At 49.2% G+C, this 26,231-nt stretch overlaps 1 protein-coding gene across 1 annotated transcript in view; it reads left to right on the top strand.

Annotated features, from left to right (window-relative positions):
- LOC138467651 (glycogen phosphorylase, brain form) overlaps window positions 1–26,231 on the top strand; it is a 760,591-nt gene that overhangs the window by 629,591 nt on the left and 104,769 nt on the right. Inside the window, exon 17 of the mRNA XM_069607828.1 lies at window positions 6,730–6,937. Within this exon, the coding sequence (XP_069463929.1) occupies window positions 6,730–6,937 (208 nt within the window). The remainder of the gene's footprint in view (window positions 1–6,729; window positions 6,938–26,231) is intronic.

Genomic DNA, 26,231 nt, shown 5'->3' with positions numbered 1-26,231 from the left:
AAATTACAAACATTAATCAACATACACAATTTTTGATTAACGTAAAACAGAGAGCTCAGTGCGTTTTGAGAGATTAACTCTCTTCTTCAGAAGCAATATATCTTAAATCTCTTAATCAAAGAAGGAACTTTGAATTCATTTGTAAAGTAATGTCCATTCAGCAACTTAATGCTAACATTTAGCCTCTCAAATCACGTATATTCGCCTTGTGGAGTGATGGTTACCCAGATGTCAAAAGCAGAATCCTGCAATGAATACAGATAACGTTGTGTTAATAGAAGGTGGGAGATTTGCTAATGCTAATGAGAAGGTGATTGAAAGAGGACATTGTAGGGAATACTAGAGAGAGCAAAAAGGTCAAGGAGGAGGGAAGGAATACAAAGCGGAGGATTAAGGAGATATTAACAAGAGAGATGGAGAATATCCAAGAAGATGCAAAGATACAGAGCAGGAAGGTCAGAGAAAATACTGTGAAAGACAGGGTAATGGTTGGGAGAAACTGGAGATTGTATTCAATAGTCAAAGGGGCAGCTATAAAAGAAGTGGCAGGTGAAGATAAGGGACGATTGAGAGAGAGGGAACTGGAGAAGGATGAGAATGAGAATGAGGGAAACCTGATGCCTGAAAAGGGTGAGTCTTGGAGTGGTGGAGGTACAAAAGGTGGTGAAGCATCAAGGAGGTACAGAAGGAGAGACAGATTGGAGAAGGCAGGAAATTCAAGAGAGGTCCCCCTAGGTACAAGATTGTTGTGATTCAATGAGGAAGATGTAGAGAGCAGAGATTTCGGGAACAAAGCCAGGACACTGAGACAAGGAGGTGTCGAAAAAGCTGAAATAAAGCCTATGGATAAACTTGTGTTAAAAGGCTCTTGGTGGAGGCTGTGGGGCTTTACCGGCCGCTATCCTGCCACAGCTTCTACCCTTGTTCAGCCCTAGATTGCGAACACATGCAGGCGCTGAGATCCAGGAAAAGGGGGTATGCCGGAGCTGAGGATGGGAAGCAGATGACCATAGTCTGCTGACTGAGGGTAAAAGAAAGAAGTGCCAGTACACATAGAAACCACAGGACTGTGAATCACTGTGGGCAGGAGCCTTCACTGAAATGTACCAGCTAAGACTCAAACAGTTCAATCCAAGTAAAAGCCACCCTGTTGTTGAAATTTTAAATAGCATTTTCCTAGTTTGGTCCGAATCTGTAACAAGCCCTAATAAAAGATTGTTTAAACTTAAATGTTTGTGTCTGCCTTGTGTTGATCACACTCAGCTACGCGACAGCAGATTATTTTTCTCTTTTCTGGGGGTCCTCCCCAATCCCCCTGTTTCCCCAGCTTTATTACCCCCCTTTTAATCACTCACCCCACCCCCATATATACTTTCCCCAAAAATTCGAATTTTATTTTGTTATTTATGTTTCACTGAAAAAGCTTTTTGTTATTTTGTTTTCGTTAGAAACACTGTATACCGTGGCTACCATGTGAAAACTAATGCATAGTGCCATTTTAACATATATTTTCAGTAAGTGCAATAAAAGATGTAAAGCTTTGCATTTTGTTGTTATAATATGGGACCAAGACAGCACCAAACCTTTATTTTCACATAATTCCAGCATGGAGACTTTAAAAACCATATCTGCTATTTTTGAAAATGTAAAAAGGCAAGAACTGCAATATTTATCTGTGACTTTTAATGTGGAATGAAGCAAGCAATTGCTGCTGATGGTCCCTTTGTATTGTATTGGATTGGATTATATATGGAATTAAAAAATGCGAAACCCTAGCCTGAGGGCATCTGGGTGCTCAGAGCAAGACTGCCAAAGATTCTTGACCCCTAGTATCTTAAACAAAACTAAAAGTCTTTAGAGCCTTACATAAACAAAGGTGGTCGGCTGTCTCCGATACTTGGAAAGGGAAGAGCGTTCCACAACTTTGGGGCGAGGACTGAGAAAGATCGCAACAGCAACACAAGCTTTACGACACCTGGGGACTGTAAACAAGGTTTGGGAACAAGAACACAAATCTCTACAAGGTGTATAGCGTGAGAGTTTGTGTCTAAGAAAAGAGGGACCAGATTGCTGAGTAGCTCGATGCACAAAACAAAGAATTCAATGTGTTGTTTTGCCGGAAGCCAATGAAGTTGCCGTAGCAAGGGTGTAGCATGGGCAAGCCTCGGAGCATTAAGAGTTAGGAGCGCCACAGAGTTTTGCAGAATCTGAAGGCAGTGTAGAAGAAATTCCAGCTGCCCTAAGTAAAGGGCATTACAGGAATCAAGTGATCCCATAAATGAAGCACTGACAAGTGTAGACCATAAATGAGGAGGAATAAAAGGCAAAACGGTCTTCAAAAGTTTGAGTTTAAGGAAGCCAGCATTACAAACAGAGGCAATCTATGCTTCTCTGGAACCAGAAGATTGACAATTTAACTCGAAGAGGATCATTACAGGGTTTCAGGTATCCTGCCGGTAATTCCAGGTCGAATACCAGCAACCCTTCCATACTGTCTCCGCCGCCAGATATCCCGGTATGACCAGGATATTATGAGCGGCTCCATGGGATGGAATTTATTGAACCACCGGCAATATTACCAACAGTCCCGGCGATTCACAGCATTTGTTTGCTGGTTGGGGCCTAAACTCCCAGCAGGTCAGGTCAGCGGGGAGAACTGTGGCCCCCAGCGGCAACCTTGAAGTGTGTTGGTCCTGTAAAAATGCTGGAGCTGAATTACTGCCATTTGTACCAGACCAGCACACTTGTAATGAGACCCCAACCGAGACACTAGGAGTGGGACAAGGGCCGAGAGACTCAGGTCAACATTCCAAGTTCCACATGTAATTAGACTCCTGGGGGGCAATTATTAGAATCTCTGTCTTTTGTCCATTGAGCTTCAGCCAATTTCTTGGTTATTTCCTCTTCAACTATCGAATCCCCTATAGACGCCAAGCATGTTCTTAGTTGTTGGGAGGATCCGACTCAGGAGAGGTGAGTCAAAAAATCATCTCCAAATCATCAGTATGGGTGTAAAAGCGTACCCCATGGGACAAAATTAAATCAGCCAGAGGGTGAAGATAGATATTGAAAAGAAGAGGACACAGACCCTGGGGGAAACCACAAGTAACAGGAACCAATGTCGATTAAAATGGGAATAAAGAGACCGTTTGAGAGTGTCCTTGTAAAACAGAAGAAAACCAGGTAAGAGGGGGCCCAACAATGCTCATTGCTTCCAGGCGTCTGAGAAGAGTGAAATGGTCAATCAAATCAAAAGCCGCGGAGAGGTCAAAGAGAATAAGAACTCCATCCTCACTGCGGTTCTGGAGCATGGCCATGTCGTCCAGAATGGAAATCATCACTGATTCTTTCCCTCTACGTGGCCCAAAAAAGTCCTGAAAAGGATGAAGAGAATTCCACTCAAGATAACGTGAAAGTTGAAGGTCAACAATCGATTCCATAAGCTTAATTAACATTGGCAGGAAAGAAACAGGCCGATAATTAGCAGGATCTAAGGTATCAAGATGGCATTTCTTGAAAAGAGGAGTGACCAGTGCATATTTTTGGAGAGTCTGGGATAAAGCCATTAACGAATGAATGACGCAGAGCTTCAGTAAAAAGAGGAATGGAGTTCCGCGGAAAAGCTCAGAGAAAGTGTACAGGAATTAGATAAAGTGGCGATGCGGAGTTGAGTTTATCTTACGCTGAGACCACCATCTCCTTTGTAGCAAGTTAAAACTGAAAAGCTACCTCATTGTCATACTCTGTTGCATGACCTGCGTCGGTCACTCTAACAGGATCAATTTAGCAACGCATTTTACAGATTCTTTCCACAAACTAGGTACTGAGAGTGTGGCAGGTCGCTTGCAAGCGTGAAGGAACAACCTGAGGGCGGGGGGGGGGGGGGTAATGAGAGCTCCTTAGCAACCCTAAAAAGCTCATGAGAAGAACAAGCCGCCTCAACAATTCGATTAGTAAAAAAAATGAGATTTTGCATTTTTAATAGCTAAAGGGAAAGCAGATAAAGCGGTTTTACATCTCTGCTATGCTGCCGAGAAATAGTCAATAGGCCATTTGTTCTTTATCTTATGGCAGGCATGTTTGAGCAGTCTGAGATTTGGGGAAAACTAGGAGCAGATTGTTTAGATTGGCAATGTCCAGACCTGGCAGGCTCTACTTGGTTAGCAGTTAGGGTCCTTGCTTTTAATAACGCTGTGCAAGGGTCTAAATGTTAACACAAGAGGAGGGCTAACACATCTGTACAACAACGCATTGCAACATGCTTCACACTCATCATGATGTTGAAGAGGAAATAACCAAGAAATCTGCACACTTCAAGAGACACAAGGATAGCGTGATTGTCTAGCTAAAACTGCCTGTTGTGATGCTAATACTAGGCTCCACTGGTGTGCTGCTTATCTAAAAGTGGACAGAATAAGAAAGGAAGAAAAGATGGTATATTGTTCCCTATGTTCTTCAAAGGACACTCTTCTTAGTAGTCTTATCCTCTTCTCCCCATCAGTCACTCTCTAGTGTTCATACTTTAAAATGGGAGAGAGAGCAATTGTGACATAGTTCAACTGTCTATTCCTGGTATAATTCAATTTTAATGACCTATAGAAAGTATGAACCTGTTCTTTTGGTTATTAGGCACCCCTTTGTGATTTTTGCTCAAGGGTCAAAATGATCAATATCGCTGAAGGAATGTGTATTTACTTCTAAGAGTTCAGCTATTTGGGCTGGTAGAATGTTTTTCCAAGTACGTTGAGCATGGCGGATCAAAGAACCTGAGCAATAAGGGAAAGGAGAACAAATTACAAAAGGTAGAAGGAAATGATCAGACCAGGTAACTGGCAGAGGATTGAAAGTAGCTGTCATGGAAGTGTTCGAAAAAATTAAATCAGCCGTGTTTCCTTTATTTTGTGTGGGAAGATGGTTACTTGAATACAAATGATAATCAGTCAACGCAGCCATTAGCTTTGCGGCATAAAGATCAGAATATGCATTGAAAATTTAGGAGAAAGCAGAAGATGGGTCAATAACAGTTCACAAGGCAAACTATGCAACACAGGAATGACCCGATATTTTAAACAGTTTGAATGCACCAGCGCAAGAACCCTACCTGGGGGAGGACTAGGGTGGTCAAGCCTTTTAATCATATAATTGGATGGCAGGATTTGAGCAATAGCATGGTCAGAGGGGCTGGAAAACAATGTTTCCGTAAGCCATAAAATATCAGGTTATAGGTCTTCTAAAATAGAAAAGATATTGTCACGATGAGCTCCTGCAGACCTGGCCTTAATCAAAAAACCCAAAACTGGGAGGACGCCACTCTAGCAGTAGCCTTACTAGATGGTGGAGCAGCAATATCCAGAGACCTAATAAGGGGAGAAGGTAAACAACCAGCAGAGGGAAAAGCTGATGGACCTGAAGAGTCTCTGAATACCATTTGAATGGCCCTGAAATTCTTACACTATCTGCCAATAGATCAGAGGATCACCTTTAGGATATTTTGCTTGACATACAAAGCATTCTGGTCACTGAGATCTTTTTTATCAAGTAAATAGATAAGACATCACATACCATCTAAGAACTTGCTATCACTCCCACAAGGGAAATTATACTCTTCATCCTATAGGAGAAAATACTATCGTCGGTTTGGCTTTATAGAACGATTTGAGTGATGCCGTGAGATTTTAACAGAACCATATGAAATTTCGGGATGAGCTGACGTCTACTCTGTTTTGACAAGCCTTCACGATGGGGCTTTATATACCTGTCCACTGACGGCTTTTACATGGACTCCTTGGGATTCATGGGGTTGTCTGCATCCATCATGAAAAGCACAGAAAATACAAAATAAATACAAAATGAATGTGAATTGAACAAATCCAGACTCAGTGGATCACAGTATTTTGAGTGATCATAAATTGAAAGCATCAAAGTATTTAGTGATGTACAAAATGTTAATTGAAACAGTTTTTTGTATATTGAATGTGTTTAAGCATTGATCAAACTAATGGATGCTAAACGGCACATTTTGTTTTGCCTCAGAACCTAGAGCCCATCGTTTCAAAATGCTTGTGTTCTGTTTCTTGTGGTGATGTTGGCTGTTATTTATTAAGATTCATGCAGGACCAAATACAGTCTTATTTGTTAGAGAAAGTTCATTTACCATTTGCAGTATATTGTAGATAAAGCATGGCACATATGTTGGATGTAGTAGTCTGAAAGCAGAATTATTGCCGTTGAGTGGCCACAGTCAGTAGTTAGTGGAATTACGCTGGAGAGCAAAATCCTATATTTCTGGACTAACCGTTGGTGCAGTGGTTCTTGAGTGCAGAGTGGGCCACTCAATAATCGCCTGGGAAGGCGTTGCCAGTGAAGCCATACGTAAAAGCATGTATTATCAGCATGGTAAATTTAGCCAAACATTGAATGGTTCACAGTTTGAGTGCAAAAATGTTTCATAAACCATGGTGCTTAACTTTAAAAACATATTATTTTTGTTTTAATTCGTCAATTACAGATCCATAGAGTGTTAAGGCTTTGTCTGTACAGATTTATAAAGCACATTTTCTCAACGCTGAAAACCCCTACATATAAAGGCTGAAGGAACCCGAACTGTATTTTAGTTTAAATCACTGCAACTACAGGATTTAGCTAGTAGCCACATATTCTGGGGACCAGAAAGCAACATGTTTCAGCTTTTTCATGCTAGAGGTTTACTTTCATCTTGTTTATTTCTAGTGATCCCTGCCGCAGACCTTTCCCAGCAGATTTCCACTGCCGGCACCGAGGCCTCGGGCACCGGAAACATGAAGTTCATGTTGAATGGTGCCCTCACCATTGGTACCATGGATGGTGCCAATGTCGAAATGGCAGAGGAGGCGGGCGAGAGTAACCTGTTTATTTTCGGCATGCGGGTGGAAGATGTGGAAGCGATGGACAAAAAAGGGTATGTACTACAGGGAATCTTGCTATGTTACTCTATATAGTTATGTTATTGTTTTCATATGCACAGCAGTCATAGCAACACATATGGATTACTGCTGATAATTAGGTGGCAGCAGACCTTACCTCATATTTTTGATGGTATTACACCAATGCCTCCTGTAAACTCATAACATGAATTACCACATCCTTGCAACCTTAACACTATGTGGGAAAGTTAAAATTTAATCTAATGCTGAAGAGTAATTAAAGATTTACGGATAATGAAATTGTTATTAGAAAAATTAGTGCATTTAATTGGTAATGGTTTGACGTATGAATTTCTCATCTAGAGTTTTCCTTCTAGGTTTTTATATGGTGGAAAATTGACTTTAGGATCGAGATATTAATGTATTTGTTGATTATGATATGGAATGATATGCATAATTTGAAAGGTTTTATGCAAATCATAACACAAACAACTAATATGAATTATAAAGCTTGCACATATTCCTTCATAGCCATGTTCCAACCGTCTAAATTTGAATGCTTAAATATGAATTCCCCACAACCCTTACACCTTTTGCAATCCTCTCAACCTCCTTTCAGTCCAAATCCTGGTAGGATCTCGCCATTGGGGTATTTACCTTCTAGCAATCCAACGTTACGTATACTTTTCCCCATAGGGGATTTACAGGCTGGTATGTTCTTCCTCACTATAAACAAAACAAAAGAGATCACTAGGAGGTGTACAATTATTCTTAACCTATTACAGAAAGGGGGAAGACCATATGAAAATCAGCCATGGTCCAACCCCAAAAGGGCCAGTCCAGCCCCAACGGCTTGGTCACATCCCTTCTTCATGAGACCACAAGCAACCCCATGCCTGTCCCACTCGGGGGGTGACTTAGACAAAAAACGAGGTGATGGCTGAAAGGTTTAGAATGTCTGGGGTTGCTTGCGGTCACGTAATATGCTACATATTTTATTGGGGTGAGTAGCCACCTATTACAGATAGTTGGTTTTGGCTATTAGGTGTCACTGTAAGCACAACCTTTTACAAGAAAAATATTGGCATGGATACCGAAGACAGGAAAGATATGGGATGTGAGATGGGTCAGAGCCTGTGTAACGCTCACCTGATTCCCGTAGAGGCACCGGTCTTGACTGGGCGTATACCGTATCTTCAAAGGTGATGTGTAACACACGGCTGGCTCTTTGGGCTGGACCTCTGTGCACTGTATGTCTGACTCGAAGGGTAAGATGTCTCAGGTAAGTGAACGCCGTGCTCTCCATCTGCCTCGGCACAGGGTGCTGTAACCAGTTTCTTCACTGGATAAGGGGAGCAGGCCTCTTGACTTCAGAGGACTGCTGTCTGTCGTTTACTGCACGAACGGTAAGTTTCGAGTAATTCTAATGTCTTTAAAGTCTTTAGTAATGATGTCTCTTGTTTTGCAGGGTTCCGGCGATGGTAGATGACGGGCTGAAGTGAGTTGAAGATGGAGCCCGTGTGATGAATAGAAGCGCCTGGAAGCACGTAAGTAAGCGCTTGTTGCCTGCTTCACGATGCGCTCTAACTGTCTTTTTATTTTGCAGGTATAAGTTCGGAGCGGCTGCAGGGTGCCGGAAAACCCACTGGGTTAGATGTGGAAAGGAGTAATGGCACGTGAGTATTAAAGTTCCCCAATGTCTTTAAACGCACCTTGTTTTGTCTTTCAGATGCGGGGTGCAGCGCCGAAGGCCTCCGGAGCGTGCGAAGAGTTGGTAAGCTTTTGTCTTTCAGATGCCGGAATGCAGTGTGAAGACCTCCGGAGCGCACGAAGAGTAGGTAAGCCTTTGTCCTTCAGATGTTGGAATGCAGCGCGAGGCGTTGGTGACAGCCGATGGACCAGGTAAGTGAAGAGCTGTCACTGAAGACCGTAATGCTAACCTGTTCTTTCTTGTCTTTATAGGTGTTGCTGAAGACTGGATTCAGGATGGTAAGCCTTTTTCCTTAGGCCCAGGATCAGATGCAGAAGACACGATGAGCGTTCTGCTGCAGAGGATGCAGAATAACGCAAAGCAAGATTCATCCATCGGGTGTGGTTTAAATAGCCTCCTGTAGTGCTTAGGTCCCTCCTTCCACAGCCACGCCTAGGTAAGAAAAGAGTTCCTGCTTTCCAGAAGAGTTCCAGTGTTCTGAACCTATGGAGTGGCTCCTGCCCCACCCAACAGGAAAAGTAGTTCCAAACAGAAGAGGATCAGAGGCTCAACTGGCAGGCAAGTAAGCAGCATGGTCTGCTGCAGGTAAGTCCACCCAAGCATTATGAGCCCGGCGCTTCCAGCGCTGGGACTGGGCATATTTATGAGCCTGGTGCCACTGGCGCCAGGACTGGGTCCAAAAGGTCCCAATTGGGACTGGTTGGCACTCGGAACCTGGGTTATGGATCTGCTTCCAAGGGAGTTGGGAAAACCCTGACCTTTTGGAAGCAGAGATCATGACAGCCTGTGGCGGTTGTTTGGCCTTTTACCCACCCATTGCCTACCCATGTCCGTGCTACTCCCTTTGTCAATTTCCACCCATTACCTACCACTCACCATCGAAAACACACTCCCTGTGATGTTTTTGAACTAGTTCTGTGTTGTTAAGGGGATGTATTGTTTTTTCTAAGCAGTCTTCTGAAAGGTAATGGACTAATTGCAGCTGTAAATAGGCATCTGGTATAAAAAGGCATACAGTAAAAAAAACTCTGCAAAAATAGTTTTACCCACTGTAACTAAGGTAAAATTGATGGAAGCAAGAATATTTCAATTTAATATTTAATGAAAAAAAGATCAAAACCACCAAAGAAAAAGTCCTCTGCCTGCAATGAGTATGGTTTAGAGCAAGTGAGGTGGACAGAGACACGGTCAGAATGTTGCTTGATGGCATGTGGAGTTCTCCACATTTTGAAAACAACCTTTAAACCTGGAAATAGGCAGTGAATGTAAAGTGGTGATGGGTTTATCTGGGATTTCTATAGGGGTTTCATTTGGTACTACTAAATCAATAGGAAATCAAAAACACATTTTTAAAAGAAATACATGTATTTGCACAGTATATTTTTTAAAGTAAAATAAGGGATTTAGTTATGTTTACTTTCGTCACTTAAAATGTCTTTATTTTGTATTCTTACCTTTACCTTCAAAGTGCATTTTATTTGTACCTCTTCATTTTAACTGCTTCATTTTTAGTCTAGGTTATTATTCCTGGGCTTTTTTAACACAGAACTCTTGCAAAGAATTCATGTTCAAATCGAGCATTCTATGGTTTATTGTCCCGGAGGATAGCTCAGCTGCAACGTGCTCGCCTTGGAAGCAAGACGACACAAAGCTACACAGGTTCGATCCCCGGGTCCACGCTTAGAAACCTCTGGGTGTTTAAGTGCATTATAAATACGCAACTAAGACAAAGAAAAAAAAACAATTAAGCAACAAAAAAACAATTTCTGGAACAGCGCCTCGATGCCTGCGGGCTGTGTGAGCGCTTTAAAAATGTAAATTAAAAAATGGTAACTCAGACATAGGAGAAGGGCAAGAGGAAATGTTTGAACAGCATATTTTATTAAAATAAATCATGCGTGCTTTAAACCATACTTCTAAGATGGGGTTCTTACTTTAAGAAAAAAAACAGGTGCTTGTCAGGACGTCAAAACCTACGCTCCCCTAACATATGACCTACCACAATGGAAAGAAAGGACAATACGTTTTCGCTTAGAATAGGGTTCCTCTCCCTTAGGCAAATTAGTGGTGACTAGTTCCCTGACCACCACCAAAGAGTTCTCAAAGTCTTTCCCAGCCTTCCAGCTATTATGGTAGTCCCAACAAAAAACGGCTTGCAGTTTTCCTCTTGGCAAAAACGACGGCCTTATCAGCCAGTCTGAACATTTCCTGTCTTCTGGGATGTATTCTCCTTATTAGATGTAACAGGTTCTCCTGATCCTGGTAGGTCGATATTCACAAAAACAAGACTCTTTCTTTGTCCATCATGTGGTATTTATACTTTCAGCCTTGTGTTGGCTACGGGCCTACTCAGCCCTGATTTGGTTCTCTCTTCTCTCACCCCCTCGTGGGGTATTCGGATTCTCAGCCAGACCTGGGTTACGTGCCTACTCAGCCCTGCTTTTTTTATCAATTCTTTCACGTTTTCTTGCTGTGTGTGAATTCTTAGCCCAGCGTGGTCTCGCTTGTGACCTCACCCACTTCTCATACAATCCTTCTGTCCAGCGGCAGTGCTCTTTCATAGTGGAGGTTTCCTGGCCAGTGCAGAACCACACTCTGACTTGGCTCTGGTATGCGCAGTCTGCTTAGCGTGGGCATCCCAGTGCCTTGTCCTCCCCCCTCCTTCATGTCCTGGCCCCCCGCTCTCTCACCCTTTCTCCCCCCACCTGCCCCCGGCATCTGTCAAACATCACATGTTGAACCAGAGAATGACACAGACACATTGTTAAAGTTGGAAGATTAAATGCCTCGGCAGTTTTATTTGCATAAAGTCTTGGAGTTATCTTACAGGCGATCCGTAATTCACCGCCACCGGTATCCTACTCAGTGGGCGGCTACCTAGGTATCCCTTGCCCTCCCCACCCTCTCCCTTATCGTCTTCGTCCGGTGGACGCCTCAGATTGAGCCCGGCCCTTGCTAATAACCTCTCTCTACCCCGGCCGTTTGTAGATTTCCCATGCCCGTGTTTTCACTATGTCGCCCTTTTGCTCTAGGTCTTAGTTGGGGAATGCCCTGCCCCCCGCTCCTACCCTGACACTTACCCTGTGTCCTGGATCTGGGTCTAGATAAAACCGGCAGCCACGCAGTGCCTCGCTAGTGTTCAGATTCCTATACCGGCACCACCACAAGTGCCCCAACGTTACATTCATGCCATATCTGATGTTAAGGCCGACACCGCCCTCTGGTGCCGGCCCACCTTTCTGCCTGCCTAGTTGGTCATCGCTTTGCGATGCCCGTCTAATTTTAGTCCTTTCTACTCTGTCCCCCCTTTGTCCCCCAATTGCTGCTTGTACTGGAAGCCCAGTCCTATCTATGCTATGCAGCCCCCCAGGTCTCCCTTCCTTCTTGCCGAGCCCCTAAGAACTTCCCTGTTCCCTCTCCCCCAAGGCCCCCCAGTGAAGTCTGACCCAGTGTCCCCCTGCCAGCGTGATGTCTCTTCCGGGTACCCTATCCCTTCTTCTTCCTTCCTTTCCCAAACTTGCTCCTCCATTGCCCTGGTCCACCATTTTCTGAGTCCCGCCAAGCCCCCTCTCCCTGTCATTTCTGGCCCTCCATGTCCTGGCTCCCTTTCCCCCCAAATGCAGACTTCCCAGCCTTGTTCTTCCGTCCCTCGTCTCCTCTCCCCCCAGCTTTTTGTCCTTGCCCCCCCCTCCCTTTCCTTGGTACTGGCTTCCTCCCCCCTGTTCCCTCTATTAGCCTTGCTATCCTTTCTTCCCTTTCTTGGATCCCCCACCTCCCTCCCCCTCATGCCCCCCTCCTTCGTGAAGACTTCCCCTTGCTTTTATTTTGTCACCGTTACCTGACCCCCCGTAGTCTCCTCTTGTCCCCCCCCCCAACCGGCTTCCCTTGTTGCCCTTGTTTTGAGTTTGTTATTCGTTCCCTCCCCGCCCCGCCATTTTGGGTCGTGGAATTGGCTCCGAAGTCCCCTACATCCCTCCCCTTTTTTCCCAGGGCCTCCCCCGAGCCTATTGCTCTTGGGGCGCCGTACATCTAATCTGTTGGCTGATCATTCCCCTATGGGTCTGCCAGTGCTTCGTTAAAGGGATCACCATGTAACTCCGCTGGGCGACCTGTAAAACAAAAGATAATTTATTACAACACATTTTGTATTTTGGGAGGGTGGGTGGGAAACGAAACGACGATCCGGTGAGGCGGGAAACCGAGGGAGAATGTGCGCTTGTTTTCAAACGCCCGTGCCTTTATGGGCCGACTTCTCCCTCAGTTTCCCGCCCCGCCCCTCATGTTTCGCGCACTTCAGGGGGCGGGCTGACGTGTTCCTCTCCCCCTTCCGCCCCCTGACCAATCGTCCTCGTGGGGAGGAGGGCGGCTGAACCACCCCCACTAAGGGGCGGCGCCCGCCATGCCACCTTCTCTGGCGCGTTCGCCCGCCATAGCGTGGGCATCCCAGTGCCTTGTCCTCCCCCTCCTTCATGTCCTGGCCCCCCGCTCTCCCCCCCTTTCTCCCCCCACCTGCCCCCGGCATCTGTCATACATCACATGTTGAACCAGAGAATGACACAGACACATTGTTAAAGTTGGAAGATTAAATGCCTCAGCAGCTTTATTTGCATAAAGTCTTGGAGTTATCTTACAGGAGATCCGTAATTCACCGCCACCGGTATCCTACTCAGTGGGCGGCTACCTAGGTATCCCTTGCCCTCCCCCCCTTCTCCCTTATCGTCCTCGTCCAGTGGACGCCTCAGATTGAGCCCGGCCCTTGCTAATAACCTCTTCTCTACACCGGCCGTTTGTAGATTTCCCATGCCCGTGTTTTCACTATGCCGCCCTTTTGCTCTAGGTCTTAGTTGGGGAATGCCCTGCCCCCCCGCTCCTACCCTGACACTTACCCTGTGTCCTGGATCTGGGTCTAGATAAAACCGGCAGCCATGCGGTGCCTCGCCAGTGTTCAGGTTCCTATACCGGCACCACTACAAGTGCCCCAACGTTACATTCATGCCATATCTGATGTTAAGGCCGACACCGCCCTCTGGTGCCGGCCCACCTTTCTGCCTGCCTAGTTGGTCATCGCTTTGCGATGCCCGTCTAATTTTAGTCCTTTCTACTCTACTCTGTCCCCCCCTTTGTCCCCCAATTGCTGCTTGTACTGGAAGCCCAGTCCTATCTATGCTATGCATCCCCCCAGGTCTCGCTTCGTCTTGCCGAGCCCCTAAGAACTTCCCTGTTCCCTCTCCCCCAAGGCCCCCAGTGAAGTCTGACCCAGTGTCCCCCTGCCAGCGTGATGTCTCTTCCGGGTACCCTATCCCTTCTTCTTCCTTCCTTTCCCAAACTTGCTCCTCCATTGCCCTGGTCCACCATTTTCTGAGTCCAGCCAAGCCCCCTCTCCCTGTCATTTCTGGCCCTCCATGTCCTGGCTCCCTTTCCCCTCAAATGCAGACTTCCCAGCCTTGTTCTTCCGTCCCTCGTCTCCTCTCCCCCCAGCTTTTTGTCCTTGCCCCCCCCTCCCTTTCCTTGGTACTGGCTTCCTCCCCCCTGTTCCCTCTATTAGCCTTGCTATCCTTTCTTCCCTTTCTTGGATCCGCCACCTCCCTCCCCCTCATGCCCCCCTCCTTCGTGAAGACTTCCCCTTGCTGTTATTTTGTCACCGTTACCTGACCCCCCGTAGTCTCCTCTTGTCCCCCCCCAACCGGCTTCTCTTGCTGCCCTTGTTTTGAGTTTGTTATTCGTTCCCTCCCCCCCCCGCCTTTTTGGGTCTTGGAATTGGCTCCCAAGTCCCCTACATCCCTCCCCTTTTTTCCCAGGGCCTCCCCCGAGCCTATTGCTCTTGGGGCGCCGTACATCTAATCTTTTGGCTGATCATTCCCCTATGGGTCTGCCAGTGCTTTTTTCAAGGGATTGACCTGTGACACCTCCAAGACTCTCTGCTGGCTGCCGGCGGCAGAGAGTTCCCCCCCCAGATTGCACAGGGCACTCGCTTCCATGGTTTCGTAATCGTTCCACCCCAGCATCCCCCGTCCCCCCGTTCCTTCGTGAGGATGCTGGGGCGATGGGGGTTGTGTGGGCGTACGTTGGTACGGGAGGGGGGGGCGGAGCCAGCCAGGGGAGACATGGCCACCCCCTGATCCCCCCTTACCCCCCCACCCTCTCCCTCAGCCCCCCATCACGCGCATCCCGCGTTTTCTAGTGCCGTCCTCCATTCTAAGGACATTATTGCTGTGCCCACCTCGGACAGGTGCATCCCATCTTTCTCGAAATACCCAGGTACTTTTAAGGTGATGAGGGGGTGCCGAATCCATACCATCCCCCTACTTTTTAGGAAACCCCCCATGCGACTGTTCGTTTTCCTCCTCGCTTCCTCTATGGCCCCCTGGCGTACCGCACCCCTCCATTCCTGCCTTGCAATCATCTCGGACCACATCACCTCGCACTCCCCGAAAGTCCTCCCTATTCTGATTAGTAAATTTCTTAAAAGCTCTGACAAATCCTTCCTTCCTTTAGTCACCAGATCATTTCCTTCTATATGCAACAAGATAATGTCGGGCGACGGGTGTTGCTGCGCTGCCTGTTCCAATGTCTCCCATACTGACGTGCTTTTCAAACCTCCCTTGGTGATCCAACTAATCTACGTGTTCCGTAGGCCCAGGTTCCCGAACCAAAACGCAATCCGTGCTCTGGCCGCTGCCCGGGCCACGAAGGAGTGGCCCACGACCCATACCCTGTTGGCTTCTGTGGAGACATGATTGGTTGTATTAGCTTGTGTGGCCTAGTTAGTGCCCCCTGTTTCCCATATGCCTCCCTACCCCCCACCCCCCTGGACGCCATCACTTTGACCCTGTTAACGCACATATAATTTGTATTTGTCGGATGTCCATCTCCCTATCCTTTTGACCCTTTCCTCACCCAGGCCTTCCCTGCTTGCCGTCGTTGCTGCGCCTATGCAGAATGAGTGGGTCGAATCTTGCCCCGGATCCACGCCCGAACTTGCCAGGGCCCCCTCTAATACTCGCCTGAATTGAAACTGGGTAAGTGGGGTTCCATCCTTGTGTCAGAACAAATACCCTGGCTCGCCCCCCCTAATCGCAAAATATGCTGTCATGCTCTCAACTGGGCAAAACGCCTCCTGTCCCAGTCTGACCAACACCAGCTCGCTTCCCTTGGCCTTCTGGTCTGTTTTTGATATCCTGATGTTGACTGATATCCCCCCTCCTTTATGGCGTACATCTCCCCATAATAAGGCTCTGAAACATTGGTCCTTCTTTGCTTTCGCCACTAACTCACTAATCCGTAGGGCCCCAAAAAGGCCAATGCGAAGCCTGCCTTGAACATAATACTTTCATAATGCGAGTAGCACACCCCTGTAGTTGCTGTCATAACCTTCTGTAATAGTTCAAAATCAATGGGTTTCCTCACTAGAGTTGGTGAGGTTGATGCCGTAGCCCCCTCGCCCCTATCCCAGCCTTTTAGTGCAGCTCTTACCAGAAAGCCATTTGTTGGGTCATGCTGTCCTGATAGCTGGCTATGAAATGCCACCGCGCTCAGATGTCCCGCCAGCCATGATCTCGACTTTCCCGCCCCCTTTGCCCAAAGCACAACACAGTCCACCCTCTCTACCATGTTATCTCCCCCCAGATGTTTGGTGTGCTCCAAGAATGTATCATAATTGGCCTTGTATTGACTCCAAGTGCTCCCCGCCAATGCTCTGGAAGCGAGCCGCCTCATTCCTTGACCCAACTCACTAGCTGCCATAGTTCCTTGTTGAACGGAGTCATGATGGGCTGTGCTTGGATGTGCACTTTCCTGAATCGTGTCATCTGCGAACGAGAAAGTGCATCAGCCGCTGTGTTATCCACCCCAGGTACGTGACGTGCTTTAACGGCCGCATTCATCATCAGGCATTTGCGAACCATGTGGCGTAGTAGGCACAACGTGGCCGGGCATTTTGCTGAATGTGTATTCACCGCCTGCACCACTGCCATATTGTCCGACCACACCACTAGTCTTTTGTTACTCAGTTTGCGCGATCAAATGTGCATTGCTGCCACCACTGGGAATAGCTCCAATATGTTGCTGTTTTTGCATAGCCCCTTCCTCACCCATGCCTTAGGCCAGTCGGCCCGGCACCATTCTTTTCCTAATATCGCCCCAAATCCCACCCTACCTGCCGCGTCGGTGAACAACTGTAACTGTGCGCATGCCATCCAAGGGGACTGCCATATGCATACCCCATTGAAATCTTTTAAAAAGGTGCGCCATACTTTGAGGTCTTCCCTCAAACCCGCCCCGATGCGTATCTTATGCCACCCTTTTTCGTGCCTTCCTTTCGCCGCCGCCAAACGTCTTGCGAAAACTCTTCCGGCCGGTATCACCCTGGCGGCAAAATTGAACTTGCCCACCAAAGATTGAATTGTTTTTATGGTTACCTTATCCCCGTATAATGGCCTATCTATGTCGCCAATGAATTCCTCTATCTTTTCTGCCAGTAATCTGCATGCCCCTTCCACTGTGTCTATTTCTATCCCCAGGTACGTTAACTTAGTGCAGGGTCCCTGTGTCTTGTCACCCGCCAGAGGTACTCCCAATTCCTCAGTTAATACCAAGAAATTATCGAGAAGCGTTGCACAAATATTCGTGCCCCCTCTCCCAATGAATAGAAAATCGTCCAAATAATGCGTTTCCCCCCCCTGCCCTCCCTTTTATTGAGTGCCCATTCGAGGAAGAAACTGAATGCTTCAAAATAAGCGCACGAGATGCTGCACCCCATTGGCATGCACTTATCTACATACACCTGTCCCTCAAACTGGAAACCCAGGAGAAAGAAACTGTCCGGGTGAACAGGGAGCAACCTAAATGCTGCTTCTATGTCCACCTTCGCCAAGAGCGCCCCTTTTCCCGCTGCCCGGGCTAAGCTTATGGCCTGGTCAAACGATACGTAAGTTACTGAACAAGCCTCTATGTCCAACCCATCATTCACTGAGCCTCCTTTGGGGTGCGACAAGTTATGTATAAGGCGGAACTTCCCAGGTTCCTTCTTTGGTACCATCCCCAATGGGGAGATGATAAGGTTGCTCAATGGGGGACCCTGGTAAGGTCCTGCCATCCTTCCTAATTCAATCTCTTTGTTAATCTTTGCCCTGGCCACATCGGCCCACTCGAAAATAGACTTGGAATTATTCACTGTTCTGGCTCCCATGCGCTCTTCGTAAGGAATGCGGAACCCCTCCACGAACCCCTGTGCTAGTGTGTCCCTCCCCAGGGAAGCCGGGTACCGTGGCAGCCATGTGAGCAATCTATCGACCTTGATGGGGGAAAACCCTTTGTCATTAAGGCCATTCCCCGGCCCCCCAACCCCACTCCCCATTCTTGGTCCTCCTGCCCCCATCATTACCATTGCTGGCTCTCGTCCCTGCTCCCGGTGCCGTGAATGCCCTTGTCCCCTTTTTTCTTGATGAACCAATTATCGAGGCACCTTAAAGAAGAACATTGTTTATTTTAGTATACAGAGTTTGTGTTGATACGAAATGACCGCATATATTGACAACATTAGACCATTGCCCCAGATGTTCCCTGTTGAAGCCCCCCCGGCGCTTATTTTGATTGATCGCTTGCCGCTGGCCGTCCCCTGCACATCCGAGCTGGGTGGCCGTGGGTCCCACACGCAGAGCACGCATGTCTGAATTTGCAAGTCGCGCCCCAGTTGCATACCCCCTCATTGTAAAATCTGCAGCAAACCGGTGTCCTCCCGCTACCGGTGTTCGTTCGCCCTGCCCCTGTTGGCCTTGTTATTGCTTCCGTGTGTACCGGCTGTACTGTACTTGTATTGCCCCGGACCGGTTGTGGCCCCATGTTATTGGCCCATGCTGTCGGTTCCATCCTCCCCTCCCTTGGTGCCACTGGTCTGGGGGCCGTAACTGCCCTGTTTAACCCTGCCCCGACTGCCGAGAAACCTTCCCCTGCCTCTGCCCCGGGATTGATGCGCCCTCCCGCCAGGATGATTGTCCCATCCGCTTGCTCTATTGTCCCACTGGAAGACTCCAGCCAGTCCTCGACTGACTTATGATTCCATTTAAGTTTGGTATGATGTTCCATTCGTAGACGAAATCGCTGGTCTCTCAAGAACCATTCGTTTCCGCCCTGTTGATTATATTCATGGATAACACATGCCCTGTATGCCATCAGGTGTGGGCCCAGGTCTGGGTCCTTTTGATTAAGAGTTTGGGACAATATCTTAAACGCTGCGAGCCAATTTTCCAGCATTTCTGCAGGCCTTACTCTTTTCCTGGCCTTAGCTAATTCCCTCCCTCCTGTTCCCCGCAGTGTGTCATTGCCCTTTGTTTCGTGTTCCAAGAGGGATAATATGTCAATGAATTTGCCCTCCCAAATTTCTTGCTTCACCCACTCAGGCAACAGCCATGCTGAGTAATTTCCACCCGTTGCTGGCGGTAATTTGGTATTCGTGCCCTCTACCCCGTTGCTAATTGTGGCACCAGTGGCTGGGGTGCCGCTTATTGCCCCTTCTTCCCCCCTTGCCAGACCTTGCTTGCTCCCGTGGCGGCCGCCACAGGTGCCCTGCTTGCTGTGGGGGCCAATGCAGCCGTTGCCCCTTGCGCTGCCAACACTGCCCTTACTAATTTTTGTATGAATTCCGACTCACCATCACCGCCTACAGGCACACTGCCTGGTACCGACCCGGCCACCCGGTCTGGTGGTGTTATCAATTTCGGTTGGGCCTTAAGCGGCGGGGCGGGCGGCTGTGCAGGCGTAGGTACATTTGGCATGCCTGTGGGTGGTGCCGGTGTCACCCCCAACCTCGCTTTTAAAGCTGCCAGTTCTTCCTCCAAGTCCCTCTTTGTCTTTTTTACGTGTGGGCCCCCGCTTGTTTTCGCCGTACGCTTCCGTGGGGGGCCCCCCTCATGTCCCACACCCGCAGGTGAGTTCTCGTGACCCCCGGTGCCTTCGCCATTTGTCGAATCCTTGTTCTCCGGAACGGCTTTGCCCCCCTCCGGGTTGCTTCCCGGGGTGGCGACTATGTTGGTGATTGTCGGGCCCCCCATCCTTGCCATGGCAGCCTGCCACCCCAGGACCTCGGTGAGGGCTAGAAATTCCGCCCAAGATTGTGCGTCCATTCCTCGCCCCGTGGTTGATGGTCCGGCTGCTTCCTCCACTGTCTGGCCGTCTTCCGATAGCACGAGCTCTACCACCTCCAGAGCGGCGTTAACTGCACTCGCATGTACCGACATGTTGACCTATGTAAAACAAATGTTTCGGTCACTGTGGGGTACATAAAACTTGTTTACCCTAGCAGCCTTCGAGTGGTGGGGGGTAATCCCATACATGATAAAATTGCACGCGGACCCCGGCGTAAAACACTCTATGCACCCGCGCGGCTCATCGGGCTCTGAAATAACGCACCATGCCCTAATGGACCCTGCAGCCGCAAACATGAGCAACCTCCCGCCAAACCCCTTCCCCTCCTTTTCCGGCTATCAGCTGGGCCCCAGCGCTAGGAATCCCAAAGGACCCCCATTAGTGCATAATTGTAAAATTTTTCTGCATAACAAATCTCCAAGATACTGTGCGCCGGGTATTACCGCTCTTCCTTGTCGTGCAACCTTGCATGTCACAGTGCTCGTTCCTTTGCAGGCACCGGCTGTTACCATTCACTGTGCTTTGCAGGTGAATTACCAGCTCTGCCTGTATTGCCTGCTCCTTTAGTTATAGTTCTGCACCCATTAGAGCACCTGTCTGTAAGTGGATTTAAGATTGTCATGCACGGTGCGGTGTGTGCCAATGCTTGTCCCTTACCACTCCATATGTAACTACTTTCCCCCTTATTACCCCTTATCACCAATCCCGTGGCCTGTCCATCTCTGCCACCCCTTCATTTCAACAATGGGAAGTGGCCACTGGAAGACTGCGCCCCATAATAGCGTTCACCTTGTTTCCTTATTGCACAACCCAATCCACTTTATACTGCGGAACCCAGGTGCACCTGTGCCCACCCGAGGCCCTGGAAGTATTTTATTCAAGATGGCCCGTATTACACATCTACAGAGAAATAAAGCGATGCTCCCAGTACGGTAAGCCGTCAATCCTACTCGTGCCTTATGTGACAACTTTGTGGCAATTTTCACATACAATTCCTTTCCAACAGAAAAGTGCCTACCCAACTTCCCCCGTTTGTTCCCCAGGGCAGCCATGTGTCCCAGTGTTAAAGAACGCAGCGCCTCTCTACCTGTTTTCATAAGTTGGCTGTAGCCACTAAATTTTACTTGATGATGACTTCCCTCCCGCCCCCCGCCTAATGGCCCCGTGAGGAGGAGGGCGGCTGGACCGCCCCCACTAGGGGCGGCGCTCGCCATGCCATCTTCACTGGCGGCGAAGACGACCGCGCGGCACGAGCTGGCAATGCGTGAGGTAAAGAGGGGCAGGAAGAGGAAGGTGGAACCCCGATCGGGATCGATCGATCAGCGATCAGAGTTGCGTCTCAGGGAGCCCCCCTGACACCAGAAAAGCAGCGCGCGGGCAAGGGTTAGCTCACGCCGGCCGCCTTCGCTCAGGCAAGGGGCCGGGAGAAAAGCCGCACAGAGCCGGGCGCCACAGCAGGCGCTGCACTGTGAGTCCTCCATCAACCATACTTCTCATGTGTAGCTCTCCCAAAACATTCACACCACAAATGCCTGCTTCACACGTGGATCATGCTGACGATAACAAAGGGCTGAAGGTCCATTCTAATGCTCCGCCCAGTATATTAACACCGAGGATCGACTCAGTGTCTGGACCACACCACACCGAATTGAACACCAGGACACCATGCACCCTATTTTTCCAGCCCATTCTCTGCTCCTTTTCTTTTTTCTTCCTTTCCCCCCTTTTTCTTCTTTTTAACAATGGACTATACACAAACAAGATCCCGTCCACCACGAAGAATCATGCACCCCCACTCAACTCTAGACACCCTCCCATGACGGAAAGCATAGAGGACCGTTAACAATGTGGCATTCCTCAAAACCCCCCAAACTCCCCTGCTCTCCAAAGGCAAAGTTGCTGCCATAGAAACCAGAACCAAAACCACAAGATATAATGCCTTAAACCAAAGCGCTTTCCGGAGCACATATTTACATTGAATATCACCCAACCGAATTTGGTGCCTAATTATTAATTCGAACCTGTGACCTGCAGATCCCGTTCAGATAGCAGCAGCGAGCACTCAACCCGCTGAGCTATCCTACCGTCTATGTATCATATCCTTTGGAAACCCCCGCTAATACAACTGCATCTACCTTAGTTCTTTCGGGTAACATCATGTTCTTAACGCGAGAAAATGCAGATACAATACAACCCAAACAAACCTCTTCCCCCAAGTCAGCTAGCTTTTCGATATATCCCTCAAACTGGACATGTCCTAATTCTTTTAGATAACATAATTTTTCAACACACGGCGCTATTCCCCCCAAGTACATAATTTATTGGGAACACACAAAACGCTATAAAACTGCCCCTCTTTCTTCTTTCAATTAACCACAGCCTATGCACCCATGACGTTGGTGGAAATCACCTGGGACTCCGTAACACCAGATCACTGCTCCTCCCCTCCCCGCCCGTCGAACGCATCGTGCCTCGACCGAGAGGCCACGCCACACCTGGGCAACGTGTCCGAAACCTTCCCTCGGGGGCCCCCGTGTGCGACAAGCCCAACCATGAGCCACTCCCCATGGGACTCTCCCGGACCCCCACGCCACCTCGCACTGCGCCGCATCAGCCCGTATCCCGAACTGTGCCATCCATCCAAATGTGCCGTTTGGCCCATGCTCGGCCCCCCCCCGGCCGCCAGTGGCCACGAGGCCCTGGTCCCCCACCAAGACAAACCAGCCGCCATGTGTCCTCCCCCGCCCCCACCCAGCCCGCGAACGCCGCACACCCCTTCCCCAGCAAACTACGCGGTGGTGGGCACTGGGGCTCGTTGGCAATGCGGGTCGGCCGTGCCGTCACTCAAAAGGCATCCGCGAGGACCTGGAAATGTGCATTGAGGATGGTCCGAGGTATTTTGCTGGGTTGCCGGGGCCAAGCACGGCACGGTCTGGAGGGGGGGGCAGGGGCCGACCACAGGGACACACAGCAACCTGTGCAGTCCCCTCCCTCCCTCACTACACACCCCACGATAGCATCGAACCACCACATACTTCCTCAAACCATGACATCCACCATCCGCATGGGCCACGGCGGGCATTTCGGCAGGTCAAGGGGGCCCAGGGGCCGGGCCCAGTGAAAGGGCGATGGTTCGGGAACCGCGTGGCACCAAGGAGAGCAAGGCCCAGCATGGGCAGAATGGGCACCACAGGGCAATGTTCTGAATGATCGGGTGGGGGAGCGCAGCACAGGGCAGACCAGCAGCTGCGCCGGCGTGCCAGCCCACTCACCCCAGCAAACTACGCCCAGCGCCATCGAGAAATCACGCATTCTTTCTATGTTCCGGCCGAAACCAAGCCCCACATTCAATCAAACCGCATTCGCATGCACCCATCCCGCTGCTCTCCCCACCAGGCGTGCATGTCTTGACGAAGCACTCACGGCGGTCACCGGCCACAACACAAGCCCACACAAAGCCAACCCAGCTCCAAGCCTCCCAACAAAACACCTCCAAATCGCAATGTACCGTCCACACTTTCCCCCCCCCTGAAGGCCGCCGTGCTACCCGCACGGAGAGCCCTCCACCCCCGTCCACTATGGCGCGGCGGCAAAACAAAGGAAAACACATTCTTAGCCGGCCCCCGCCCCCTCAGCAATATCGAAGCTCCCCCGATGCACCGCGGCGACCATCGGGTGAATCCTGGCCCCACCCCCCCGCATGCAACCTAGCAACGTGGCGCGACAACCCAACAATCCTTACCCGCGCCTTTTTCTAGTGATGCAGCGGACACCCTGCCTCTCTCCAACGAACCCACGCTCGCCTCCCAACCAACACATTCGGCCGCCTCCCCACTTCGCCACACCGGTCGCGACGGCCAACGATCCGTCTAACACTGTAAATCTCCCACCCCGACGTGCTGCCTCACCACCCCCCACATTTGCATGCTTAGACCCTCCCGTGTACCCACCTCGACGCGTCCACTCGGGAACCGACCACCGCTGCCACAGGAACCTCCTGGAATCTCCTCAGCAAACCTCCTGGAAATGAAGCGAGCACCTTCCTCCCGCTCCCCGACAATAGACGATCCGAACAAACGAACCGACGATCCGGTGAGCCGGGAAACCGAGGGAGAATGTGCGCTTGTTTTCAAACGCCCGTGCCTTTATGGGCCGACTTCTCCCTCAGTTTCCCGCCCCGCCCCTCATGTTTCACGCGCTTCAGGGGGCGGGCTGACGTGTTCCTCTCCCCCTCCCGCCCCCTGACCACTCGTCCTCGTGGGGAGGAGCGCGGCTGGACCACCCCCACTAAGGGGCGGCGCCCGCCATGCCACCTTCTCTGGCGCGTTCGCCCGCCATTCTCGCGTCCTTTCTTCCTCTCAGTGACACCAACGTGTTAAAGCAGAACGCTGGTACGTTTCTTCTGGTTTGGCTTTGTCTCCTTCCTCAGCAGCCACAAGCTCATCAGGCTTCCTGCCTTCATCAAAGCCGCAGCATTGTGCGGACTGCCCCGGTCTCCAACCACACCGCTGATTGCTAGGCTCATTGGCTCAGCTCCTCCTGCGAGGAAGAGACTCCCTGCTCTAAGTGCTTGTGCAAGCTGGCGTTTTTCCCTTTCTGGCCCATTCTCTCTGTTTCTCTTGAAGTCCAGATGTCTGTATGTCCTTCCCTGGATAGGAAGAGGATATTCCATTCGTTCCGGTCTTCACAGAAGGAGTGGCTACAAATACAGGTCAGAAACCAAGCCATCTGCTTTAAAAAGGCTCTGTACATGATTGCCATGTTCAGTTCTCATATAAAAAACAAACACTTGAGACTTTGAAGGAAAGGGAGGTGGAATGAAATACTTACTTGGAGACTCCTTGCCACAGGGCTGGTAACACCCAATGGAATCCTGCTTGCTGTGTGTCCTAGGGAGGGTATTGGGTAGCGGTCTCACCTCCCTACTTTAAAAGGGGGTGACTCCCCCTTGGGGAGAAAGGACAAATTCCCTGGATGTGTTACATACACCTTCCATTAGAATGCCCCCCCCTTCTTGTTGGGCTACTCAGGTAAAGGTTCCTCTCTCCCAAACCCATTGTGGTTCACTGCTATCCTCTGAATATTATTCCCAGGGCTTCATAGGGGAGTATTTTTCTGGGGCTGCTTCCTTGGGGTTTTGTTGAACGAGGTAAGGAAAGGTTGGGAAATCAGTCCCCATAATTACCTCTTCTGGTTGCCCTGGAATGACGGCTACCTTCAGGATGGTGGGGCCTCCTCTAACCTCTAAGATGAGTAGGACCTTAGGATATATTTCAGCACCACCACGGACACAGGTTATCTTTAATGCGTTGTTCATGTCTAGGCTGTCTGGACAAACCATGTTTGAATGGATCATGTTTTGTCGGCTACCCGAATCAATTCAGCAATAGCCCAGGTCTTGTCCACCCGGACCTGTTCTCGAGCCTGGAAGGGAGTACTATTACATAACAGTATTTTGGCTTCTTCCTACGCCTCATCCCTGGTATCCTTCCTTTCTTCATTTGGGTCTACAGGTGTTTTTGTCTGCTTTGTGCAATATATTTAATTCCACAGTATATTTAACATTTTGGTTTGTTCCTCGGACCCTACTGTGCATATACAGTGCTAGGTTTTAACGCCTTCATACAGAGTAGGAACTAATGTCACTTGGCACTGACCCCCTCATTTTCAAAACAGTGTGCAGATACAGAATGAAGACCAGTGGGGCTGCAGAAGACAGATAAGGAAGAATAAGAAACAGAGATTTCCCAGAACCCGTCCTTCTCAGAGTCTTAGATTCCCACTCAGACACAGGTTTTTCAGGTTGGACAGCACAGCGGACAACACTACTGGGAGAAGGCTATGCTGAAGACAGCTAGAGGTGGGTCAATCTCCACAGAGCAAAGCTCAAGTGTGAAGCAATGGGTGTGTGGCCTTCCTGGGTGAAGTTGCAGCAGTCAATGAGTCTTTGCAGGATCAGAGCAGCTTGTGGAGATAATATATGGCAAATGATGTTTCAAGGCAGAGGGCAGGAATGGAAGCTGGCTTTTGGAGACATTTGTTTGCACAGTCAGTATGTATCGACATAACTAGCTGACTCATAGTGAAAGACTTCAAAATAACCCTTGCTGTGCCCTCAGAGAGCCCCGCAGCTTGGATAGCCATACACCTGCAGGTACACCTAAGCTGGTTCCTGATAGCACTCCCCTGCCCCCAAAGAAAAGTCCATACTTTTCTGGGTGATGGGAGTAGAACTCTAGAACACTCACAAGAGTGGGCGGGATATAAGGATCAGAGCAGGTGGATTGGGTTCCCACAGAGTTCTTCACTGCCTAGGCCTTTCCAATGGCTCAAATACTCAAGTTTGCACCCTAGCATATCGAAATCAAGAAAGTAATGACTCTCATTGGTAGCAGAATCAGCTACAAGAATGTTGGAGGACGTTGTTGTGTAGGATGGGCAGGTTTTATAGTGCACAGCTACCGGGGAAACAAGTT

Source organism: Ambystoma mexicanum, chromosome 4q (assembly GCF_040938575.1).
Source record: "Ambystoma mexicanum isolate Mex_15411 chromosome 4q, UKY_AmexF1_1, whole genome shotgun sequence".
Classification (NCBI taxonomy): Eukaryota; Metazoa; Chordata; class Amphibia; order Caudata; family Ambystomatidae; genus Ambystoma; species Ambystoma mexicanum.
Note: the sequence above shows the minus strand (reverse complement) of the source record. Positions and strands in the feature narration are given on the sequence as shown.